Genomic DNA, 23,029 nt, shown 5'->3' with positions numbered 1-23,029 from the left:
AGGATTGAGATTTAGTGTCGCCCATGTGATCTTCAAGTGCTTCATCCCCCGGAAAATAGCTACTTTACCTGGCTGATCTGGGACAAAAAGATCCTCATGCTTGATGCCCTTTTCGCCAGGGGATGCAGCAAACTCCCTACAGCGACCTGTTTTCTGTGTTGCTCTGAGGTTGAGTGGATTGATCACTTTTTTCATGTGCCCTCTAGCTAGGGACCTTTGGGACCGTCTTGCTCTCTTATTTTTTCTTTCCCAAGTGTCCCCTCGTTTGCTTTGGACCTTTAGGGGTAGATCGTATTTGAGAACTTGGTCCCCATCTTAAACTTCCTTGTTCACTAATTGCAAGAGTGGTTTTGTGGCAAATTTGGCTTGCTAGAATAACTGTTTTTCAATTCAGTGTTTATTTCTCTGTCTGCTTTGTTACGGAAGATTTGTTACATGTATCTCTCTTGAATTCCAGCTGCCACTGCTAGGGAGATGCACATGCTTGAGAAGTCTATTGCTGCGGTTAGACGCTATATCCAGTTTTCAAGCCCCCTTCACTCGAGGAGTTATATCCTGAGGGGCACAATTTCTCCTTCTAGTTGTCTCGTTGTGTTGTACTCTTTTGTTTCCACTTCTAGTGGATTTTTTTCTTCTTTTTTGGGGTATCTTGTATTTGTACTCTCTCTTTTTTTAACGCATTTGTGGTTTGTCCATTTTATATAAAAAAATCCTAACAATACATATTAAAATGCATAAAACCATCTTATCCCACACTTTTTATTTGATATATAATTTGCATTTAGCGATACATTTGGATCACAAGTATCCACAAGTATATAACGCGAGTAATGAGTGAGATACTTTCAAAATACAAACAAGTATCACAAGTAATAACACATCAAATCAAGCATTCAAAGGATTAACAACATGACCCAAGAACAGCACAGCTCCACTTAGATCCTCTACAACTGCAAACATAAAAGGATGATCAGCAACAAAATTCACTGGACGTATGGAGCATTGTTGCATCTGGAAAACCACAGCAGTTGCAGCATCAGCTTCAGCACCATCTTCATCCACTTCAATGGAAGCCTTATGATGCATTCTATTTAAAGACAAATCACAACGACCATTTAAACCCAAAGCCATCCCTGTAAAGTCTGCATCTCCATTGAAAGGCAACTCCATTCCTAAATCTTTAAGAACCTGAGAAACTTCAAACCCAAATGAGACCTTAAACTTTGGAACCATGAACATGCCAACACTCATTTGCATCTTTGGAGTGTGTTGGTTAATGAAGTTGGGTTCATTGGAAATTCTTTGCATGAGAGGAATGAAGCCAGTTGTGTCATTTGGGAGGATTATATTCATGGAAAAACTCCTTGAGAAGTCTCTGGTTTGTCGGAAAGGTAATCGGAGGACCGAGAAGCCAGAGAAGGAAGTTATGAACTGGTCTTGTTTGCTGGTCATGAAGGGAGTTTGGATGGTGTTGCCATTGAGAAGGTGGAAGGTTTTGTCTCTTGTTTGGGATTTATTAAACTTGTGCTGCCATGCTCCCTTGAAATGGAGTGCATTGCAGAGGATGACTTGGTCTAAAGGACTCATAGAGTTGATTGGTATGAGATCTTTGATTTTGCCATTGGTCTCTTTCTCCACCCAGTCATTCACCTCTTTTGTTACCTTGTTAGGCTGTGTCATTTGCCAACCATTATATAAATTACATAAAAAATAAAGTTTATGTAAAGAATATAAATAAATAGTAACAATATCATTAAATTTTCAAAAACAATTTACTTATACACCAGAAGTTTTTAATAGACAGGTCCGGTAAAATGATGGGGGGAGTTTTTGAAATTTTATGTAATTGTAGAAAATCTCTCGACATGTTAAGAAGATAGGCATGGCTAATAAAATTTTTGAAATAATATTAAATATTATTAAATAAAAACAATTAAAGAATAAATTTACCTGCACTAGTCTGAAAATCACACCATGATAAATTAAGAAAAAATCAATTAAAATATTATAGATATGTCTTTAAAACTATTGGGAGATTTTCTAATAACAAAATTAAAATAAAATTTTTTCAAATAAAATGTATTAAAAGAATAAATTAAAATTGAAAAAATATTTAGCAAAAATTTTATGAAATAATATACCTGGAATGTATTAAAAGAATAAATTAAAATTGAAAAAATATTTAGCAAACCTTTTATGAAATAATATACCTGGATTTGATTTATCTAGCTTAGTAACTCTTGCTTTGGACCAATATAGAAGAGAAGAATTCATATATATATATATATATATATATATGAGAAAAGGTTCTCTGTGGACGTGCATAGACGTCCACAGAGAGCTACAGTAATACTAACCTGTGGCTACAGTGAGAGCTAATCCTAAATTAGTGAGTTTATTAGTTTTAATTTTGTTTTTATTGTGCATCCTACTTTTTTACTGTGTTACTGTTCATAAGCACAGTAATACTGTTCATTAAATAGTGTCTGATCGTTGGATCAAAATCCAACGGTCCAAAGCAACGTTTACAGATTAAAAAATCTGTGAACGTGCATAGAGGATCGATCCTCTATATATATATATATATAACAAATCTCAAATATCTGGAAGTAACAACTTGTTATTATTATTAAAATATAATATATTTATAATAAAATAAATAATTTTTTTTTAAAAAAATAAGTAAATAAATAAAATGCAAACCTGGTTAAAGTCAACACATTCCGTGAATGCTTTATAAACGGACGCTGCGACTTGAAGAAACTCTGGCATCAAAAACTTTGACTGATCAAACCAAATCCCATTGACAAAGGAAAGCTCGGGCCCACTGTCATGATCACTGTCAGAAGTCTTGATGACGTGGACAAGACGAGCAGAGGCTGCTTTAAGATTAGCAATAGTATCATATCCCAAGAAAGATAGCATCTGATTTAGGGTCTCTCGCTTGGCTCCAAGTGCGGCTAGACTAAGGGCTGCCCTAATGGACATGGGTGAATATATGAAGTTTGATTCATTTGTAGCTGCTTTCATTCCCTCCTTCTCCCCAACAAGCATGCATTGGTCAGCCATATCCTTCTTTTTAGTCTTGTGTTTCTATGAGCAAATGAGCAATGAGTGAGGCGAGTAATGCGTATACATGTGCATATTTGTAGTGAAAAGTTTGCTATGACAAAGTCAACATGGAAGTCTTCTCTTTTTTAAATCATACAAATAAAGTATGAATTCCTTAGGGCTTAAGTTTAGTATGGCTTCCTTGGGGCTCAAGTTTGGGAAATACTTCTTTTGGAACAGTACTCATTTAAAATTAATTAATAATCAATAACATTGGATAGTCCATTGGTATGATACAAAGAGATTGTTTAGTTTGTAGTAATATGAAAATATTACAGGAATTTAGAGCATTATTACTCAAAATTTTAAATACATAGGTATTTAAAAAAATATGTAAAAAATAATTTTTGATATTAAGATTTATTTGTGTATTTATTTAATTACTTTAAATTAGAATTTTTAAAAATAGGGATATTTGGGAAAATTTGACATATTACAAAAGTAATTACTATAACTAACCACATATGGTACTAAAAGATTACTAGTAATATAAGTTCTCAACCAAACATAGTAATCCTACATTACTAAAAAATTCCTAGGCATATAACATTTCTGATCTCATTATTATGGTAATCTCATTACAGTGGTAATATATCATTACTGCGAACCAAATGACCCAAAAATGTGAGAGGAGGGCAAGGGTTCAAATCCTTCTCCCAGTAGTACTGTTCATGTACTATTCACGCACTAGACACTTGGGTCAAGTATTGTTTTTGTACTACTATTCACAGACAGTGGTTTGGGTTGCATGTAGGAGAAACAATGGTTTCACCTCTCTAGGATTGCAGGGCAGAGGGATTTTTTTTAGGATGTCTAGAAGCCATCGTAACTAGCACACTTCCGTACATGACTGTCCCTTGACAATACATTGTCGCCTAATTAATTAAATTAATTAATTAATTAATATAAGGTTTAGTATTAAGATTGTGGTAAATCATATGTAAAGTGGTATTCCTTGAACTACTATTCTAAAAGCTATTATAAGTTTTAAATTAGTTTTTAATGGGAAGAAGATATTTCTCAGTATATATTTTGTGTATATACAAAGAAGTGGATTCAAAACAGCTTAAATTCAAGTTTCTACTGTTTGAACTAACTTCTGTTGGTATTAAGGAGGAGGGTTTGACTAATAATGTTCATATGAGAATTTCCGCATTTCATAAACATAATGCATATTATAAGGCTTTCAACAAGTACAAGTGACTACATATACTTGTTGCTACATATAATTTACTGATTCATAACAACATAGGAGAATATTGAGTGTAAGTCTCCTCATCAAACTCAAACATAAACTATTTATTTCCTTAATTTTTGTTTTAATCTAATCAGCAGAAAGTAAAGGATTAACAACAACCCCAAAGAAGAGCAGTGCCCCAGTAACATCCTCTCTAATGACAAACATGAAAGGATGATCTGCAACAAAGTTCACAGGAGGAACATAACACATTAGTTTAGCAACCAAACCAGTTGCAGCAGCAGCCACAGTTCCTTCCTCTTCCACTTCAATTGTAGCCTTGTGATACACACTGGATATAAACAACTTGTCAGCAGAAGATGAACTCAAAATCATGCCAGAAAAGTCAGCATTTTCACTGAAGGGAAGTTCCAATCCCAAACTCTTCAAAACTTTAGACACCTCAAAACCATATGAGAACTTAAACTTTGGTATCATGAACCTGCCAACTTCTACTCTCCTGAGAGGAATGTGGTTGCTTACAAAGCCTGGTTCATTAGCTACTTTTTCCAGAAGTCGATGAAGGCCGAAAAGATCATCAGGGAGATATATATACATCGAAAAGCTCTTTGTATCTTCGTGTTTTTGATAAGGAAGACGAAGAACTTGGAAGCCATCAAAGGAGGTGATGAACTGGTCTTCTTTGCTGGTCATGAATGGTGCTTTGATGATGGTGCTATCAAGAAGATGGAATTCTTTTTCTCTTGTTTTAGAAATATCAAACCTATGTTTCCATAGTCCTTTGAAGTAGAGTGCATTGGTTATGATTAACCTTGTCATACTGTCCACTGAGTCATCAGGAAGGAGATTCTTGATCAAACCATTAGTCTCTTTCTCCACCCAACCATTCACCCCCTTTGCTACTTCAATAGACTTTTTATTTGAAATTAAAACAAATTCTCAAATTAATACATCAACCCATGCTGATATATACCCTTTAAAACCTAGAAATTTCATGTAATCTCTATTTTTTCCTAAAAATTTTGTATGTATATATATATGAAGATACATATGAATTTCAGAAATATAAGTGAAAAACATAAAATTGAAAATATTATTTATACAAATCAAAGCCATAGAATATTATTTGTGGAGTTCTGTGAAAGAAGTTTGTTTGGTTAATCAAATCTATCAAAGCCATCGGTTGAAGCTATATTTGTAAACAAGATTTTTTTTTTTTCTAGCATTTCTAAGTTAAAAAGATGGTAATTAATAAGGGATGAATTAATTTATAAGTGACACTCATGCGTCATAGACATAGACTTTTATCTCCCTTTTAAAAAAAATAAAAAGTAATTCTTTTTTTTTTGTACCAAACGAGAGCTTGAGGGATTAACTCCCTTCACAATCTTGGTAATCCTATGTAATAAAAAAAATAATAAAAAAAATAAAATCTCACCTTGCTCTTAGAATTTTTTTTATATGTTTTATAGTGGATATTAATTAAAATAGTTTTTATGCCAAAGTCATATTGACTCTTGGCCCTTCTCGGGGAAAAGAAAAAATTGAGAGAGTTCCAGTCCTACATAAAAATAATTAACATCACAGAAATTTGGACCACATGTGAACCCCAATAACCTAATGTAAGGGTACGCAAAGCATTAACTCAGTGCATGTCACTTGACTAACTCAGGGGTTTTTCCCCTTTGTCAACCCCTTTGTCATATAAACTATTGATAATAATTGACAAATTTAATTATGATAATAAACATATTAGATTTATTTTTTTAAAAACTATTGACAAGCCACGGACTTAATCCTTAATCTTTTATATGAAAAGAAAATTACATACCACTCTCATAATAAAAAAAAACATGATAATAATATTGATAAAAAAACAAAATGAAATTCCGAAACTGACCTTGGTCTGAAAATCTACTGACTCGGCAGCAGCTCCATAGACCGATCGGGCGAGCACCTCAAAAACCGGGTTCATATCAACCGATCGGTCCACCCAAATCCCGTTCACAAACGAGATCGAACCGGGTTCATCCGTCCCGTTTAACCGTACCGTTCCAAGCAGGCGAACGGAAACGGCGTTGAGCTCCTCAACGGATCCGGATCCGAGGAAAGAAAGCATCCGATCCGACGTCGCTGCTTTCGATCCAACGGCTGCCAAGCTAAGCGCCACTCGGATCGACAGCGGTGAGAAGACGAAGTTGGATCCGTTAGTGATGGCCTCGGATCCGACCCGTTCCGCCAAACTGAGGCATGAATCTTTGCTCTCTTTGATGAAAAACATTTTAGCTCTCTCTGTCTCTGTCTCTGTATCTGTAATACCAATATTTATATCAATAAAAATATAATCCTTTTTTTTAAAGGATAAAAATATAATACTCAAGTCAACCATAGAAGTAGTGCCAGCAATGATATACTTGAAAATGATATATATATATATATATATATATATAACAGAGATAAGCAATTTTCTTGTTAACTCTTTTTCAACAAAAAAAAAAAAAAAATCTTGCTAAACATTCAGATCTAACACTCTGTTGTTTTCGTTAATTAGCAAAATTATCTCATAAAAATTTTATAAGTTATTATTTTTTTTTACAAGAGTAAATATATATTGAACCACATTTATTTTTAAAAAAACTATTATTATTATTATTATTATTATTATTATTATTATTATTGAATAAATTATTTGTAGTTTAAAAAAATAATAATTGCATTCAAGTACAAATTGAAAATATATTAATTACTTTTTTACATTAAATATTTAGCATAATACCCATGTTTAGTCCCTCTAATATAGTTAATCTACCCCTTTGGTCTCTCTAATATGACTTATCCCTAAAAGGTCCCTGTATTTTAATTTTTAGAAAATATAAGTCCATTTTTTTAATATAATTTGTCCCTAGGAAGTTTCTATGAGGACTTACATTTCTCAAAAATTAAAATATAAGGGACTTCCTACGAACAAATTATATTAGAGGGACCAAAAGGGCAGATTGACTATATTTAATGGACTAAATAGGGTATTCTACCTTAAATATTTCTACCCCATGTTAAGTAATTATCTCTATAATATCCATGTTGTTTACATGAAGAGTATAAATTATGCTCAATGAAATTATGGTTTCTATCCATTTGTCAACGTCTATATTAGGGATGACAACCGGTCGTGTCGGGTGCGGGTTTTCAAAAAAACATTAAAAATACAAAGGTATAAGAACGTATTGAGATACACAACAAAACAAGTGAAAAAAATGGAAAATATATAACATATTAAGGTAAGAAAGCATCAATCTATAACACCGAAGAAAACATAAACCACATTGATATACACAAACATGATCAATATTAACAAATCCAAATCCATAGAAGAAGAAGAAGAAGAAGAAGAAGAAGAAGAAGAACAACAACAACAACAAGAAGAAGAAGAAGGAAAAGCAGAAAAAGAGACTCCTTTCAACAAGGCATATAAGCATCAACCTATAAGATCCAAGAAAACATTAAACATACTGATATAAACAAACATAATCAGTTCATCATTCCATTCTAAGTAAAAAAATTAAAATAAAGCAGGATTTCAATCAATTTCAGCATTGCCTGCAGTGTCCGGTGACCAAAACTCTCAAAGGCTCCCGCTTCTCACAACCGTGAATAGATCTCATCAAAAGAGACTTCAAAAACCTTAAAATATGATAAAAAGACTCCATAAAACCAATCGGATCTCACAAACAAAAGAAAACCAAATTAAAACCATGGCATCCTTATCATGCATCAAATGCAAGCATTGATACCTCTCCAAACACCAAAAGCCAAGCATATTCCAAACCAAATCCCTCAAGAAACGAAAAGAATAACAATAATACATCAAAAGAATCATCATCAATGAAGAAAAAAAAGTACTATACTTTTATTGTTAGAATGAACACAATAGAATAGGTATAGATACCTAAATCATAGTTTTTTTTTTTGTTTGAATGAACACCATAGAGTAGGAATTGAAAATAGACATTCAAAACAACACAAAATAGACATGTCTTCATGGTCTCAATGTCACACTCTAACTTATAGAACATTTGAAGTAGGAATTAAAAATAGACATTCAAAGTAAATAGACATTCAAAATTACAAAATAATGTCAGAGTAAAAATTGAAAATTTCAATCCAAAAGCATTTTTTTTGTTTAAATTTTTTTTTTTTTGGTTCAAATGACCATCATTCATCATCATCATTTTCATAGAGATCAATTATATTCCAATTCATGAGTAGTTCCACTTGCTAATAATTCATCTACATAAAACATAAAACATAAAACAAAATAAATTCATCTAGTTGCATTGGAGATGGTCTTAGGGCTTAAGTTTGGGGAATACTTCCTTTATAAGAGTACTCATTTAAAATTAATTAATATAATTAAGGTTTTGTATTAAGAATGTGGTAAATCATATGTAAAGTGATATTCCTTGAAAGGGCATAATTTACAATTGATTGCAAGTGGGAAGTGTGTATTTGGTTTCTATTCTTGGGCCGCGTGGGAATTAGTTTTTTGTTTTCTTAAGATCTTTGATCCACTGTTATTTTAGTTAAAACTACAAGTTTTAAATTAGTATTTAATGAACTTTTGAGAGTCCTATAAGGAGAAAATATCTCTCAGTAAATATTTTGTTTATGTACAAATATGTGGACTTAAAACCGCTTAAATTAATTAAGTTTCAAGCTTAAAAAAAAGCAGGGGTATGCATAAATTTCAGCGGAGCGAGTGGGGACGATGTCAGCTTGCGCACATATGGATGTTGGAACCACCTGCACACAACCATTGCTCGTATTTCCAGAAATATGTCATCACTCATGATTCGAACTTTCACTATTTATGAAAGGTTTTAATGACGACTAGAGTACCAATAGACCACTTGATCATTGGTCAAGTTTTTGTTGTTTGAACTAACTTTTGTTGGTATTGAGGAGGAGGTTTGACTAATGATGTTCATATAAATGAGAATTTCAGCACTTTGTAAACATAAAGCATATAAGGCTTTCAACAAGTACAAGAGACTATATAATTTTGTTAAAGAATAATTCAAAGTTGTTAGTCAATATCTTTATTTGTTATTTAGTTCAATAAATTGTGGAGCCTTATTAATTTGTTTTAGCCTATATAACGAGTGATGTTTTGATATTTGTATAAGGGCAATGAGATAATAAAAAATATTATTATTATTATTATTATTATTATTATTATTATTTTATATTTCTTCTTTTCCTAAAAATTGCCACATGATTTCCGAGCTTTATGGATTTTAGAGGAATGTGGATGATCAAGATGGTCAGTAGCAATATGTCAGCTCTGACCAGGGTGAAGAGAAGGAATGTTGGCCAAACGGAGAAACCTCAATGTTTCAAATGCAAAAAAAAATTTGAGCATCTATAAAAAAAAAATTGCAAAAGAATGTTAAGTAATATTTCTACCCCATGTTAAGTAATTATCTCTATAATATCCATGTTGTTTACATAAAGAGTATAAATTATGCTCAATGAAATTATGGTTTCTATCCATATGTCAACGTCTATATTAGGGATGACAACCGGTTGTGTCGGGTGCGGGTTTTCAAAAAAACATTAAAAATACAAAGGTATAAGAACGTATTGAGATACACAACAAAACAAGTGAAAAAAATTGAAAATATATAACATATTAAGGTAAGAAAGCATCAATCTATAACACCGAAGAAAACATAAACCACATTGATATACACAAACATGATCAATATTAACAAATCCAAATCCATAGAAGAAGAAGAAGAAGAAGAAGAAGAAGAAGAAGAAGAAGACACCCAAGAAAACATAAACCACGCTGATATACACGAACATAATCAATATTAACAAATCCAAATCCATAGAAGAAGAAGAAGAAGAAGAAGAAGAAGAAGAAGAACAACAACAACAAGAAGGAAAAAGGAGAAAAAGAGACTCCTTTCAACAAGGCATATAAGATCCAAGAAAACATTAAACATACTGATATAAACAAACATAATCAGTTCATCATTCCATTCTAAGTAAAAAAAATTAAAATAAAGCAGGATTTCAATCAATTTTAGCATTGCCTGCAGTGTCGGTGACCAAAACTCTCAAAGGCTCCCGCTTCTCACAACCGCGAATAGATCTCATCAAAAGAGACTTCAAAAACCTTAAAATATGATAAAAAGACTCCATAAAACCAATCGGATCTCACAAACAAAAGAAAACCAAATTAAAACCATGGCATCCTTATCATGCATCAAATGCAAGCATTGATACCTCTCCAAACACCAAAAGCCAAGCATATTCCAAACCAAATCCCTCAAGAAACGAAAAGAATAACAATTATACATCAAAAGAAGCATCATCAACGAAGAAAAAAAAGTACTATACTTTTATTGTTAGAATGAACACAATAGAGTAGGTATAGATACCTAAATCATAGTTTTTTTTTGTTTGAATGAACACCATAGAGTAGGAATTGAAAATAGACATTCAAAACAACACAAAATAGACATGTCTTCATGGTCTCAATGTCACACTCTAACTTATAGGACATTTGAAGTAGGAATTAAAAATAGACATTCAAAGTAAATAGACATTCAAAATTACAAAATAATGTTAGAGTAAATATTGAAAATTTCAATCCAAAAGCATTTTTTTTTTGTTTATTTATTTATTTATTTTGGTTCAAATGACCATCATTCATCATCATCATTTTCATAGAGATCAATTATATTCCAATTCATGAGTAGTTCCACTTGCTAATAATTCATCTACATAAAACATAAAACAAAATAAATTCATCTAGTTGCATTGGAGATGGTCTTAGGGATTAAGTTTGGGGAATACTTCCTTTATAACAGTAGTCATTTAAAATTAATTAATATAATTAAGGTTTTGTATTAAGAATGTGGTAAATCATATGTAAAGTGATATTCCTTGACAGGGCATAATTTACAATTGATTGCAAGTGGGAAGTGTGTATTTGGTTTCTATTCTTGGGCCGTGTGGGAATTAGTTTTTTTGTTTTTTTAAGATCTTTGATCCACTGCTATTTTAGTTAAAACTACAAGTTTTAAATTAGCATTTAATGAACTTTTGAGAGTCCTATAAGGAGAAGATATCTCTCAGTAAATATTTTGTTTATGTACAAATATGTGGACTTAAAACCGCTTAAATTAATTAAGTTTCAAGCTTGAAAAAAAACAGGGGTATGCATAAATTTCAGCGGAGCGAGTGGGGACGATGTCAGCTTGCGCACATATGGATGTTGGAACCACCTGCACACAACCATTACTCGTATTTCCAGAAATATGTCATCACTCATGATTCGAACTTTCACCATTTATGAAAAGTTTTAATGACGACTAGAGTACCAATAGACCACTTGATCGTTGGTCAAGTTTTTGTTGTTTGAACTAACTTTTGTTGGTATTGAGGAGGAGGTTTGACTAATGATGTTTATATAAATGAGAATTTCAGCACTTTGTAAACATAAAGCATATAAGGCTTTCAACAAGTACAAGAGACTATATAATTTTGTTAAAGAATAATTCAAAGTTGTTAGTCAATATCTTTATTTGTTATTTAGTTCAATAAAATTGTGGAGCCTTATTAATTTGTTTTAGCCTATATAACGAGTGATGTTTTGATATTTGTATAAGGGCAATGAGATAATAAAAAATTTTCTTATTATTATTATTATTATTATTATTATTATTATTATTATTATTATTATTATTATTATTATTTTATATTTCTTCTTTTCCTAAAAATTGCCACATGATTTTCGAGCTTTATGGATTTTTAGAGGAATGTGGATGATCAAGATGGTCAGTAGCAATATGTCGACTCCCGACCGTGGTGAAGAGAAGGAATGTTGGCCAAAAAGGAGAAACCTCAATGTTTCAAATGCAAAAAAAAAAAAAAATTCGAGCATCTATAAAAAAAAATTGCAAAAGAATGTGCAAATTTAGTATAAGTGGATGAAGAAGAAATAATTTTTTTTAAAAATTAATTTGTGAGAAATGCACCAAGAGGTTTTTTGAAAATATATGTTCTAATAATTGCAGGTTGGTGAAAAGTGCATCGATAGTGAAGAGAAGTACTTCACCAATATTAGAGGTATGGAGAGAAGTGCTCCGTAATGTTTCAAGTTTGAAGTTCTATGAAATTTTGCAACTTTGAATTAAAAGAGTGTGTTGGAGAATGGTATAATACCCTAATTGGTCCCTCTACTTTTTTCTCTTTTCCCTTTTGGTCCCTCTACTCGGAAATGCTCCTATAGTCCTTTGAAGTAGAGTGCATTGGCTATGATTAATCTTGTCATGCTGTCCACAGAGCCGTCAGGAAGGAGATATTTGATCAAACCATTAGTCTCTTTCTCCACCCAACCATTAACCTCCTTTGCCACTTCAAGAGTCTTTTTATTTAAAGTTAAAGCAAATTCACAAAATCAATACATCAACCCATGCTGATACCCTTTACCACCTAGAAATTTCATGCATTCTCAATTTTTTTTAAAAAAGATTTGTATGTATAAAAATTATATATATATGAAGATACATATGATTTTCACAAATATATATAAGTGGAAAACATATAATTTAACCATAAATAATAATAAGTTTTTTTTGTAAAAAAAAAAAAAAATTCTTAGCATTTTCAAGTTAAAAAGATGGTAGCTATTTCTCTTCCCAAATGAAAGTTTGAGCTCCCTTCACAATCTTGGTCATCGCTATGTTCACTTTATAATAATAATAATAATAATAATAATAATAATAATAATAATAATAATAATAATAATAATAAACCTCAGCTCGCTATTAGAATTTGGTTTTTTTTATGTTTGAGAGTGGATATTAATTAAAATAACTTTATGCCAAAACCACCTAGTTGGAGTTGTTAGCTATACTAACTCCAGGCTTTTTGGGAGAAATGAAAAATGGCAAGAGTTTGAATCCCACGTAAAAAATTAACTTTGTAAGAGTTTGAACCCCATGTGGACCTTAATAACCCACTATAAGGGTGCGCAAGGTATTAACTCAGTGTACGTCACTTGCCCAGAGGTTATTATTATTTTTTTTTGAAAAATGGATAAACCACATTAATTAAAAATAAAACGGTACAAGACAGCTTCACATAACTATTAGTGAAGGGAACAACAGACCATTAGATGTGATACAACAACGCCAAAAAAAAATAGTGACCAAAAACCAGTTGAGGAAGCAGAACTCCCTCCAATTCCTCGATAAAACTCTAGCCCGTGCCTAGACATGGTGTCTCCTCAGATGTTTTAGCCACCTCAGGATTTCGCAACACGAGATCCAAGAAACTCTAGGCTTCTATGAATGGTCGTCATGGAGTCTTCCATCTTCTCTTTGTTACCCTCTGTAATAGATGAGAACCAGGAAAGCAGCATGCGGTCAACTTTCAGAATAATCACATGAGCAGGCAAGAAATTGGTGTTAAAAATACAATCATTTTTACCAAGCCAGACATTCCACACAAGCGCTTTTATGACTAAGTCTCCCAAGATCCTTAATGCATGAAGGACACATCGACGCCCTCCATGAATCCCAAAGGAGTTTTGCGAAAGGGCACTGAAGGAAAAGATGATCAATTGTCTCCGTTGCTGAGTGACACAAAACACATGTCGCGGTTGGGAGCTCGTTGCATTTTCTTTTTGCCAAATTCTCAAGTGATAGAATCCTATTATTCCACACAAGCCAATTGAACAGGTTGATTTTTCGAGGGTAAGTGTTGCGCGAGAAGGACTTCGTTATCGGACTTCGCAGCCCATCATCATTTAGAAAATTATAAAAAGATTTCATTGTAAATAAACCATTTCCTGTAAGCATCCATCTTTTCGAGCCCTCCACTCTCCTAGCATTCGTACTCAGCGTCTCCTCTCCTGAGTTAAGATCATGCAATATACGTCCTCTAATAGCCGGCAAGCAGCTTGATACCCATTTCTAGAAATAGGAGATTCAGCCCAAAAGATTAGGAAATAAATTCCAACGCAACAAACCATAATTGAATTTGATGACGCGCGCACCACACCAATTGGAGTCAGTGACAAATTTACACCACCATTTTCCCAGGAGCGTCTGATTGAAATTGTGTAACAAAAAAATTCCCCATCCCCCTTGTTCCCGCGAACGACAAAGATTCTTCTAACTAACCAACCGACACCCTGGGTTGTCAATATCAGGACCCAACTAAAGAAAATCTCTCCTAATCTGGTCAATTTCCTTGATGACTCAACTCGGTAATTTGAAAATAGACATCCAGTATGTAGGGAGCACAGAGAGAACCGAGTTCACCAAGGTAAGTCGACCACCAAGAGACAAGTGTTGCACTTTCCAGGAAGAGAGACGCCTTCTAACTTTTAGAATTAGACCTTCCCAATCTTGATGTCGGGGTCTTTTCCCAGAAACTGGAATCCCCATATAGGTGACAGGCAGCAACCCCACACCGCAGTTAAGGGTTTTTGTTGCCCTATCCTCTGGTAAAGTGCTCATCACACTTGAAATAAGTTCAGCTTAACAATCCTAAGGTCCTCGAGACCTCCCATGGTAAACACCAGTAAATCATCCGCATAGTGTAGATTCTACTTGCTCCTGAATTCTCCCAATGGGACACCGACTAAAACTTTGGACCTCAGCACGTGAGAGAATATTGTGCTTAGCACATCCGTGATTAAGACAAAAAGCAAAAGGGAGAGTTGGTCTCATTGTCGCAATCCTCGATGATATCGAATGTAGCCATTAGGGGATCCATTTACCAGAATGTTTGCCTTAGAGGAGAGCAGAATCTTCTGAATCCAACCAATCCATCTGCCACCAAATCCCCTGGCTGCCAGAAGATCAAAGAGGAAGTCCCAATCCACCAGATCAAAGGCCTTAGCAAAGTCAACCTTCAAGATATGACCCAGTAATCTTCGCTTATGAATATTGAAGAGCAGCTCTTCAGCAATGGCAATGTTATCCAAGATGCACCGTCCTTTCAAGAACATAGAATGGTCAGAATCAACAAGTTTATTCATAACCTTGCTTAGACAGTTTGCTAGAAATTTTTAGAGAAAAATTTATTACACTGATGGGCCGGTAGTCCCTTGGAGACTCTGGAGAATCAATCTTAGGAATGATAGCAATATTAGCCAGTTGATTCGCTCTAAGTTGGCCCTACCAAAATAGAAATCCTCGCACATCCTTAGCAGGTCCAACTTGATTGTTTCCTAGAATATCTTAAAAAATTACATGGGAAAGCCATCAAGACCCGAAGCTTTATCCCCACCTAAGTCAAATACCGCCCCCTTGATTTTCTCTAACAGAAATGGCTGCTCCAGATGCAGAAGGTCGACATGTCTTTTATGTTCCAAAAATTTCAGAAGGTCTACCTTAAATTTTGAAGCCCGCTTTATACCAAACTGCTATTGAAAACAGGCAGTGAAAACTTTACCGATTTTCTTAGGATTAGACAAGCAAGCACCCTCATGTTGAATACAAGGAATGAAGTTATATTTTTTCGCCCATTCACCACAGCATGAAAAATTTTTGTATTTTCATCACCCTCCTTAAGCCATTGAAGCCTCGATCTTTGTCTCCAATAAATTTCTTCTTATTTACGGATCTCCTCAAGTCTATCTAAGAGAATATGCTCCTATCTAGATTCCAACGCTGATAAACAGCTTGTCTCCTTAGAAATATCTAACGCATCGATCTCATGCAGTAAAGCCAACTTCTTTAGTTTGATTGAACCAAAATTAAATTTAGCCCAGTGTCGCAGATGACCCCTAAGGCACACCACTTTTTTGGCGAAAAATAAAAGCACCGCAACCTCTCATTGTTGGTTCCATCCACCAATGAGATACAAGCTCCAGGAAACCATCTGTAGTGGCCCAAGCCAGTTCAAAACGGACTGGTCTTGGGACAGAGCAAAATGTACCCATGGAAGTCTTCTCTTTTTTAAGTCATACAAATAAAGTATGGATTCCTTAGGGCTTAAGTTTGGGAAATACTTCTTTTGTAATGGTACTCATTTAAAATTAATTAATAGTCAATGCCTTTGAATAGTCCAATAGTATGACACAAAGAAATCGTTTAGTTTGTAGTAATGTGAAATTACGAGAAATCCAACAGTAATCTGAATATATTAATATTGTTGGTTACCATAGCAGTGGTAATGTTAATGGTAATATGAAATTACCAACAGTGAAATATTAACAAATAGGTCGGTAATAATATTACCATCAAAATAGGTGTCAATTAATATTACAAAATTGGTGGTAATCCAACATAATTTTTTTAAAAAAATTTGCCATAACCTTTTCAATTTAGTTCTTTTCAATCTTTCTTCAAAAATTTTAAAAATACAAGAGTATTTTAGGAATATAAAAAAAATAATATATTGTATTATAAATAATTATTTTTCACGTGAAATTTTTATTTGATTTTAACTTTAAATTTGCTTAAGATTTTAGATATAAGGTATTTTGGAAAAATGTTTCAAAAATTAATTTTTGGTATTATAATTTAATTATTTTTATCTAAAACTTAAATTTACTATAAATTTAATTTTTTGTCAAAATTTTAGCTACTGGATATTTTAAGAAATTTAGAGCATTATTACTCAAAATTTTAAATACATATGTATTTAAAAAATATGCAAAATAATTTTTGATATTAAAATTTATTTGTGTATTTATTTAAATACTTTAAATTAAAATTTTCAAAAGTAGGGTATTTAGGAAAATTTGACATATTACTGAGATAATTACCATGACTACCCAAACATCGTACCAAAAGATTACCAGTAATATAAGTTCTCAACCAAACATAGTAATTCTACATTACCACAACATTCATAGCTAGGCTTATAACATTCCCGATTTCATTATCATGGTAATCTCATTACCATAGTAATATATCATTATTGTGAACCAAATGACCCCAAAAGTGCGAGAGGAGGGCATGGGTTCAAATCCTTCTCCCAGCAGTATTGTTTATGTACTGTTCATGCATTTTACACTTGAGTCAAGTATTATTTTTGTACTATTCACAGGCATTGGTTTGGGTCGCCTGTAGGAGAAACAATGGTTTCACTCCTCTATGGTTCCAGGGCAGAGGGATTTTTTAGAATGTCTGTAAGCCATCGTAACTGGCGTACTTCCGTATATATTTGTCCCTTAACAATCCTTTGTCACCTATTAGTAATTAATTAATTAATTAATATAAGGTTTAGTATTAAGATTGTGGTAAATCATATCTAAAGTGGTATTCCTTGAACTACTATTCTAAAAGCTATTATAAGTTTTAAATTAGTTTTTAATGGGAAGAAGATATTTCTCAGTATATATTTTGTGTATATACAAAGAAGTGGATTCAAAACAGCTTAAATTCAAGTTTCTACTGTTTGAATTAACTTCTGTTGGTATTAAGGAGGAGGGTTGACTAATAATATATGTTCATATGCGAATTTCCGCATATCAACTCATCTTGTGCTGATACTGATAATTGGAAGGGGTGGGATCTTATTTGGAAATTATCTGTTGTCCCCCGTATTAAAACTTTTATTTGCAAACTTGCTCATGATAAACTAACGACGGGTGCCTATCTTTACAATCTTAACATTGGACCTTTTGTTAGTTGTCCTTTCTGTGGATCATATGATGACTCTGCTTCCTATCTCATTTGGTGGTATTCAAAAGTTCAGCATTGTTGGACCCCAATTCTCATCAGGATGAACAGAGACCCTTTGGATTTAAATTTCTTGTGTTCCGGCCGTTGGCTGGAGTATTTTGGCGGGAATAGATGGGGGTCTGATCAGGTTAAAGCCTTGATTGCCTCGATGGCTTGGCTCATATGGAAAGAGAGATGCAATCATATTTTTCAAAATAACAATCTTAATCTGGTTTCTATTCCCGCCAGGGCTTCCAACCACTGTAACAATTTTTTCAGGGACAACAATATCAGGGAGTTTTCTGGTCCTACTCTTTCTCCTAAACCCATATTTATCTATGCTGATGCCTCTTGGAGCTCAGTCTCTAAGTGTGCTGGTCTTGGTTTTATCATTGTTGCTAACCCGGGCCTGGTTTTACTTGCAGGTGCCTCTGGCACATTTCACTCTTCACCCTTAGATGATGAGATTGATGCTATTTGCCTGGCCCTTCTGTTGATTTGGGGCTTAAGTTGGATGACTCGTTTTGCATTTTCAACCCTATACTATTTTATATGGGTTGATTTGTCATTTTACTTAGGGGGTTATATGAAACTTTCTTTGTTTTTCCCCCTTAGTATGTGTGTATTGCTCGTCATTGAGAATTAAGAGGGTTTTCTTGCTGCTCCATGGATGTAGGCTTGATTGAAAGCCGAACCACGTTAAATTCCTGTGTTCTTATGCATTTTCATTTTATTTTTTTGTATATTTCTATTTGTTTTTCCACAACAAAGTGGTATCAGAGAGATTCGATCCTGTGAGAGAATGCCCGGATCTGGATCTGGAACACAGGTAGCAATTGGATCTCCCACGGCACGGATGGCTGTTTCAAATGCTAAAATTTGAAATTAAAAAATTCGATGGGAACACGAATTTTGGGATGTGGCAGTGTGAAGTGTTGGATGTTCTTGTGCAACAAGGGTTAGATGTAACCCTAGAAGATAAACCGGATGATATGGAACAGAATGAGTGGGTGAAGATGAATAGATTGGCGTGTGGCACCATTCGTCTCTGTCTTGCAAAGGAGGTGAAGTATTTCGTGATGAAAGAGACTATGGCGAAGGATTTGTGGCAGACACTGGAAGATAAATACATGATAAAGAGCATTCAAAATCGTTTGTATTTGAAAAGGCAAGTTTTCTGTTTTTCATACAAAGAAGGTACGCCAATGATGGAGCATATTCACTCTTTCAATAAATTGATTGCTGATTTGTTAAATCTGGATGAAGAAGCTGAAGATGAAGATAAAGCCTTATTGTTATTGAGTTCATTACCTGATTCGTTTGATCATTTTGCCACCACACTAATTTATGGTAAAGATTCAATAACATTTAAAGATGTTTCTGATGCTTTGATGAATAATGAGTTTCGTAGGAGAGATAAGCAGGCCCAGTTTGAGAATTCATAAGCATTAGCAGTAAGGGGACGAACAGAGCAATGACAATCAGATAAGAAGAACAAGTTTTGGTCCAAGTCTAGAGGAGCTTTGAGAGGAACTTCAGCAGATGGTAGAAAAATTCCAGCAAAAGATGAGTGTTCATTCTGCCATAATAAAGGCCATTGGAAGAAAGACTGTCCAAAATTGAAGCAAAAGGAGAAGGGAAAAGAGAAGAAAACTGAGAATGCTAATGTGGCCCAGGGGGATGATGACTCTAAGTTTGCTTTGGTATCCACTTCTGATAGTATTTCAAATAGTTGGATCATGGATTCTGGTTGCTCATACCATATGTGTTCGAATAAGGATCATTTTACCAGTTTGGAGTTATCTGATAATGGGACAGTCCTCATGGGAAATGATTATGCATGTGAAAAGAAAGGAGTAGGCTCAATCTGTTTGAAACTTCATAATGGAACTATCAGAGAGTTGACAAATGTTTGGTATGTACCAGATCTGAAGAAAAATTTGATATCTTTGGGTGCTTCGGAATCTAGAGGTTTCAAAGTCACAATGGAGGCATGTGAGCTGAAAGTGTCCAAGGGTGCTATGGTTGTGATGAGAGGAGCCAGACAGGAAGAATTTGTATTTTTCTACAAGGAAAAAAACAATTGTAGGTGGAGTCTGCTACGATTGTTGCCAAGCGAGTGAAGGTGTTTTCGATGCTTCTAGGTTGTGGCATATGAGGCTTGGACATGCTTTGGTGAGAAGGCACTACAAAGGGAGTCTGGTCAAGCAAGGCTTGTTAAAGGGTGCAAAGACATGCAAGATTGATTTTTTTGTGAGCATTGTGTATTGGGAAAAAGCAGACCAAGGTGAAATTTGGAACCTCGAGTACATCGATCGAAGGAATTCTTGATTATGTGCATACTGAGATGTTTGGGGGCCAACACGAGGTTGCATCTTTAGGAGGAAAGTTTTGGTTTGTTACATTTGTAGATGACTTTTTCAGAAGAGTTTGGGTCTACACAATGAAGACTAAAGATGAGGTTTTCAACATTTTTTTTGGTTTGGAAGAAAATGGTTGAGAATCAGACTGGAATTAAAATAAAGTGCTTGAGGTCTGACAACGGAGGTGAGTACAAGTCTAATTCTTTCCAGAAATTTTGTGAAGATGAAGGTATTATGAGGCATTTCACAGTGAGGGGAAATCCACAACAAAATGGGGTAGCAGAGAGGATGAACAGGACCTTGTTGGAAAAGGTGAGGTGTATGTTGTCCAACGCTGCTTTGGGCAAGATGTTTTGGGCAGAGGCAGTTGCATATGCATGCCACCTCATCAATAGATTACCATCAGCTGCACTTGAAGGTAAAACATCTTATGAGGTGTGGACCGGAAAACCTGCTACTGATTATGATTCTTTGCATATTTTTGGTTGTACTGCTTACTTTCATGTCACAGAAAGTAAACTTGATCCGAGAGCAAAAAAAGGTGTATTTTTGGGTCTTTGCAGTGGTGTCAAAGGATACAGGTTATGATGCCCAGAGTTGAAGAAGTTGATATTAAGCAGAGATGTTACATTTGATGGAGGCAGATTTCTCAAAAGTGAAATACAACCTAGTAAGAAAATTGTGCAAAGCAGGAATGTGCAACAGGTGGAGTTTGAGCATAATGCATCTAGTTCCCAGATGGATGCAAGCCGTACACCTACAAATGATTTTACAGATAATATTGATGGAGGTTCTCAGCATGAACCTAAACAACGACGATGATAATAGCATAGTCGCAACTAGGACAAGGAGAGAAATCGAGAAAGCCACCCCGATTTTGGTCGACATGGTTGCTTATGCGTTGCTGTTTTAGAAGATGACATTCCAACCACCTATAAAGAAGCCATTAGAAGTTCGAGAAAAAAATAGATTGGAATAAGGCTATGGATGAAGAAATGCAATCTCTTCAGAAGAATAACACTTGGGAGCTTGTGAAGCTACCAAAGGGAAGAAAAGAGATTGGTTGCAAATGGGTGTACGCAAAAAAGGAAGGTACTCAGGGAAAAGATAGTGTGAGGTTCAAGGCAAGATTGGTGGCCAAAGGTTATACACAGAGAGAAGGACTTGACTACAATGAGGTTTTTTCTCCAGTAGTAAAGCATTCATCTATTCGGATTCTTTTGGCTTTGGTTGCTCAATTTGACTTGAATTTGGTACAATTTGATGTGAAGACTGCATTTCTGCATGGGGACTTAGAAGAGGAGATTTACATGTCACAACCAGAAGGTTTCAAGGCAGTTGGCAAGGAAGACTTGGTTTGCAGGTTGAACAGGTCATTATATGGTTTGAAACAGTCTCCAAGGCAATGGTACAAGAGGTTTGATCAATTTATGAAAGTTTAGAAATTCACAAGAAGTCTTTATGATCCTTGTGTTTACTTTAAGAAGTTGTTGGATGGGACTTTCATTTACTTATTGTTATATGTGGATGACATGTTAATTGCTGCAAGAAATATTGCTAAGGTTGATAAGTTGAAGAACCAGTTGAACTCAGAATTTGAAATGAAGGAATTAAGAAGATATTGGGCATGGAGATTAGTAGAGACAAAGTAAAGGGCACAGTGCATCTGAGTCAAAACCAATACTTGAAGAATATAGTACAGCGGTTTGGCATGGATGAACACACTAAACCAGTTAGTACCCCTCTTGCTCCTCATTTTAAATTTAGTGCTGATCAATCCCCAAAATCTGATGTCGAAAGAGATTATATGAAGAAGGTACCTTATGCTAGTTTAATTGGATGTCTTATGTATGCTATGGTATGTACAAGACTTGATATTTCCCAGGCTGTTAGTATGGTGTGTAGATATATGCATGATCCAGGAAAAAAACACTGGGAAGCTGCAAAGTGGGTAGTGAGGTACATTAAAGGCACTATGGAGGTTGGTCTAAAATTTGAGAGAAATCATGAGAATGATGACAGATTTCTCATTGGCTATGTGGATTCAGATTTTTCTCGGTGATCCGGACAATAGGAGGTCTACTACGAGGTATTTGTTTACTTTGGCTAGTGGGCCTATCGGTTGAAGTCTACATTGCGTCTCATCGTAGCATTATCTACTACGTAAGCGAGTATATGGCAACAACGAAGCTTTGAAGGAGGCCATTTGGATACATGGACTGATTGCAGACTTGGGGTTTAACCAAAAACAGGTGGAGGTATTTAGTGATAGCCAGAGTGCTATTCACTTAGCAAAGAACCGAGTTCACCATGCTCGGACTAAACATATAGATATTCGCTTTTCATTTTGTTCGTGATATTGTGAATGGTGGGGTTATTTTTGCTTCGAAAAAATTCATACAAGGGATAATCCTCGCGATATGATGACTAAGGTCATTAGTGGTGCCAAGTTCAATCATTGCTTGAACTTGGTCAACATTGTGATTGTTTGAATTGTTGGAGATGCAGCAAGGAACTTGTGAGATTGGTGTGAGATTTCATACTAAGGTGGATGTCAATGATGAGATGGTTTGTGATGTGGCTTGCAAATCTCGCCAAGGTGGAGATTGTTGATTTGGGGCTTAAGTTGGATGACTCGTTTTGCATTTTCAACCCTATAC

At 34.4% G+C, this 23,029-nt stretch overlaps 2 protein-coding genes across 3 annotated transcripts; both read right to left on the bottom strand.

The window, feature by feature from the left end:
- Positions 1-738: 738 nt before the first annotated feature.
- LOC120271480 (serpin-ZXB-like) lies at positions 739-3,113 on the bottom strand. The gene is made up of 2 exons (XM_039278165.1): positions 2,704-3,113; positions 739-1,671 (listed from the first exon to the last, which is right to left on the bottom strand). The coding sequence occupies exons 1-2, from the start codon at positions 3,067-3,069 to the stop codon at positions 886-888; spliced, it is 1,152 nt and encodes a 383-aa protein (XP_039134099.1). The 5' UTR covers positions 3,070-3,113; the 3' UTR covers positions 739-885.
- Positions 3,114-4,270: 1,157 nt separating this feature from the next.
- On the bottom strand, positions 4,271-10,509 carry LOC120269965 (serpin-ZX-like). Of its 2 annotated transcripts, none has more exons than XM_039276953.1 (3): positions 10,408-10,509; positions 6,210-6,619; positions 4,271-5,221 (listed from the first exon to the last, which is right to left on the bottom strand). In XM_039276953.1, exons 1-3 carry the CDS (start codon positions 10,469-10,471, stop codon positions 4,436-4,438), a joined length of 1,260 nt encoding a protein of 419 aa, XP_039132887.1. In that variant the 5' UTR covers positions 10,472-10,509; the 3' UTR covers positions 4,271-4,435. The 2 variants fall into 2 exon arrangements, with proteins under 2 accessions (XP_039132887.1, XP_039132896.1); XM_039276962.1 differs by lacking the exon at positions 10,408-10,509 and adding an exon at positions 7,907-8,034 and having other exon boundaries at positions 4,272-5,221.
- Between the last annotated feature and the right edge of the window lie 12,520 nt (positions 10,510-23,029).

The sequence above is a fragment of the Dioscorea cayenensis genome, chromosome 2, assembly GCF_009730915.1.
Source record: "Dioscorea cayenensis subsp. rotundata cultivar TDr96_F1 chromosome 2, TDr96_F1_v2_PseudoChromosome.rev07_lg8_w22 25.fasta, whole genome shotgun sequence".
Classification (NCBI taxonomy): domain Eukaryota; kingdom Viridiplantae; phylum Streptophyta; class Magnoliopsida; order Dioscoreales; family Dioscoreaceae; genus Dioscorea; species Dioscorea cayenensis.
This window is presented reverse-complemented; position numbering and strand designations above follow the sequence as displayed.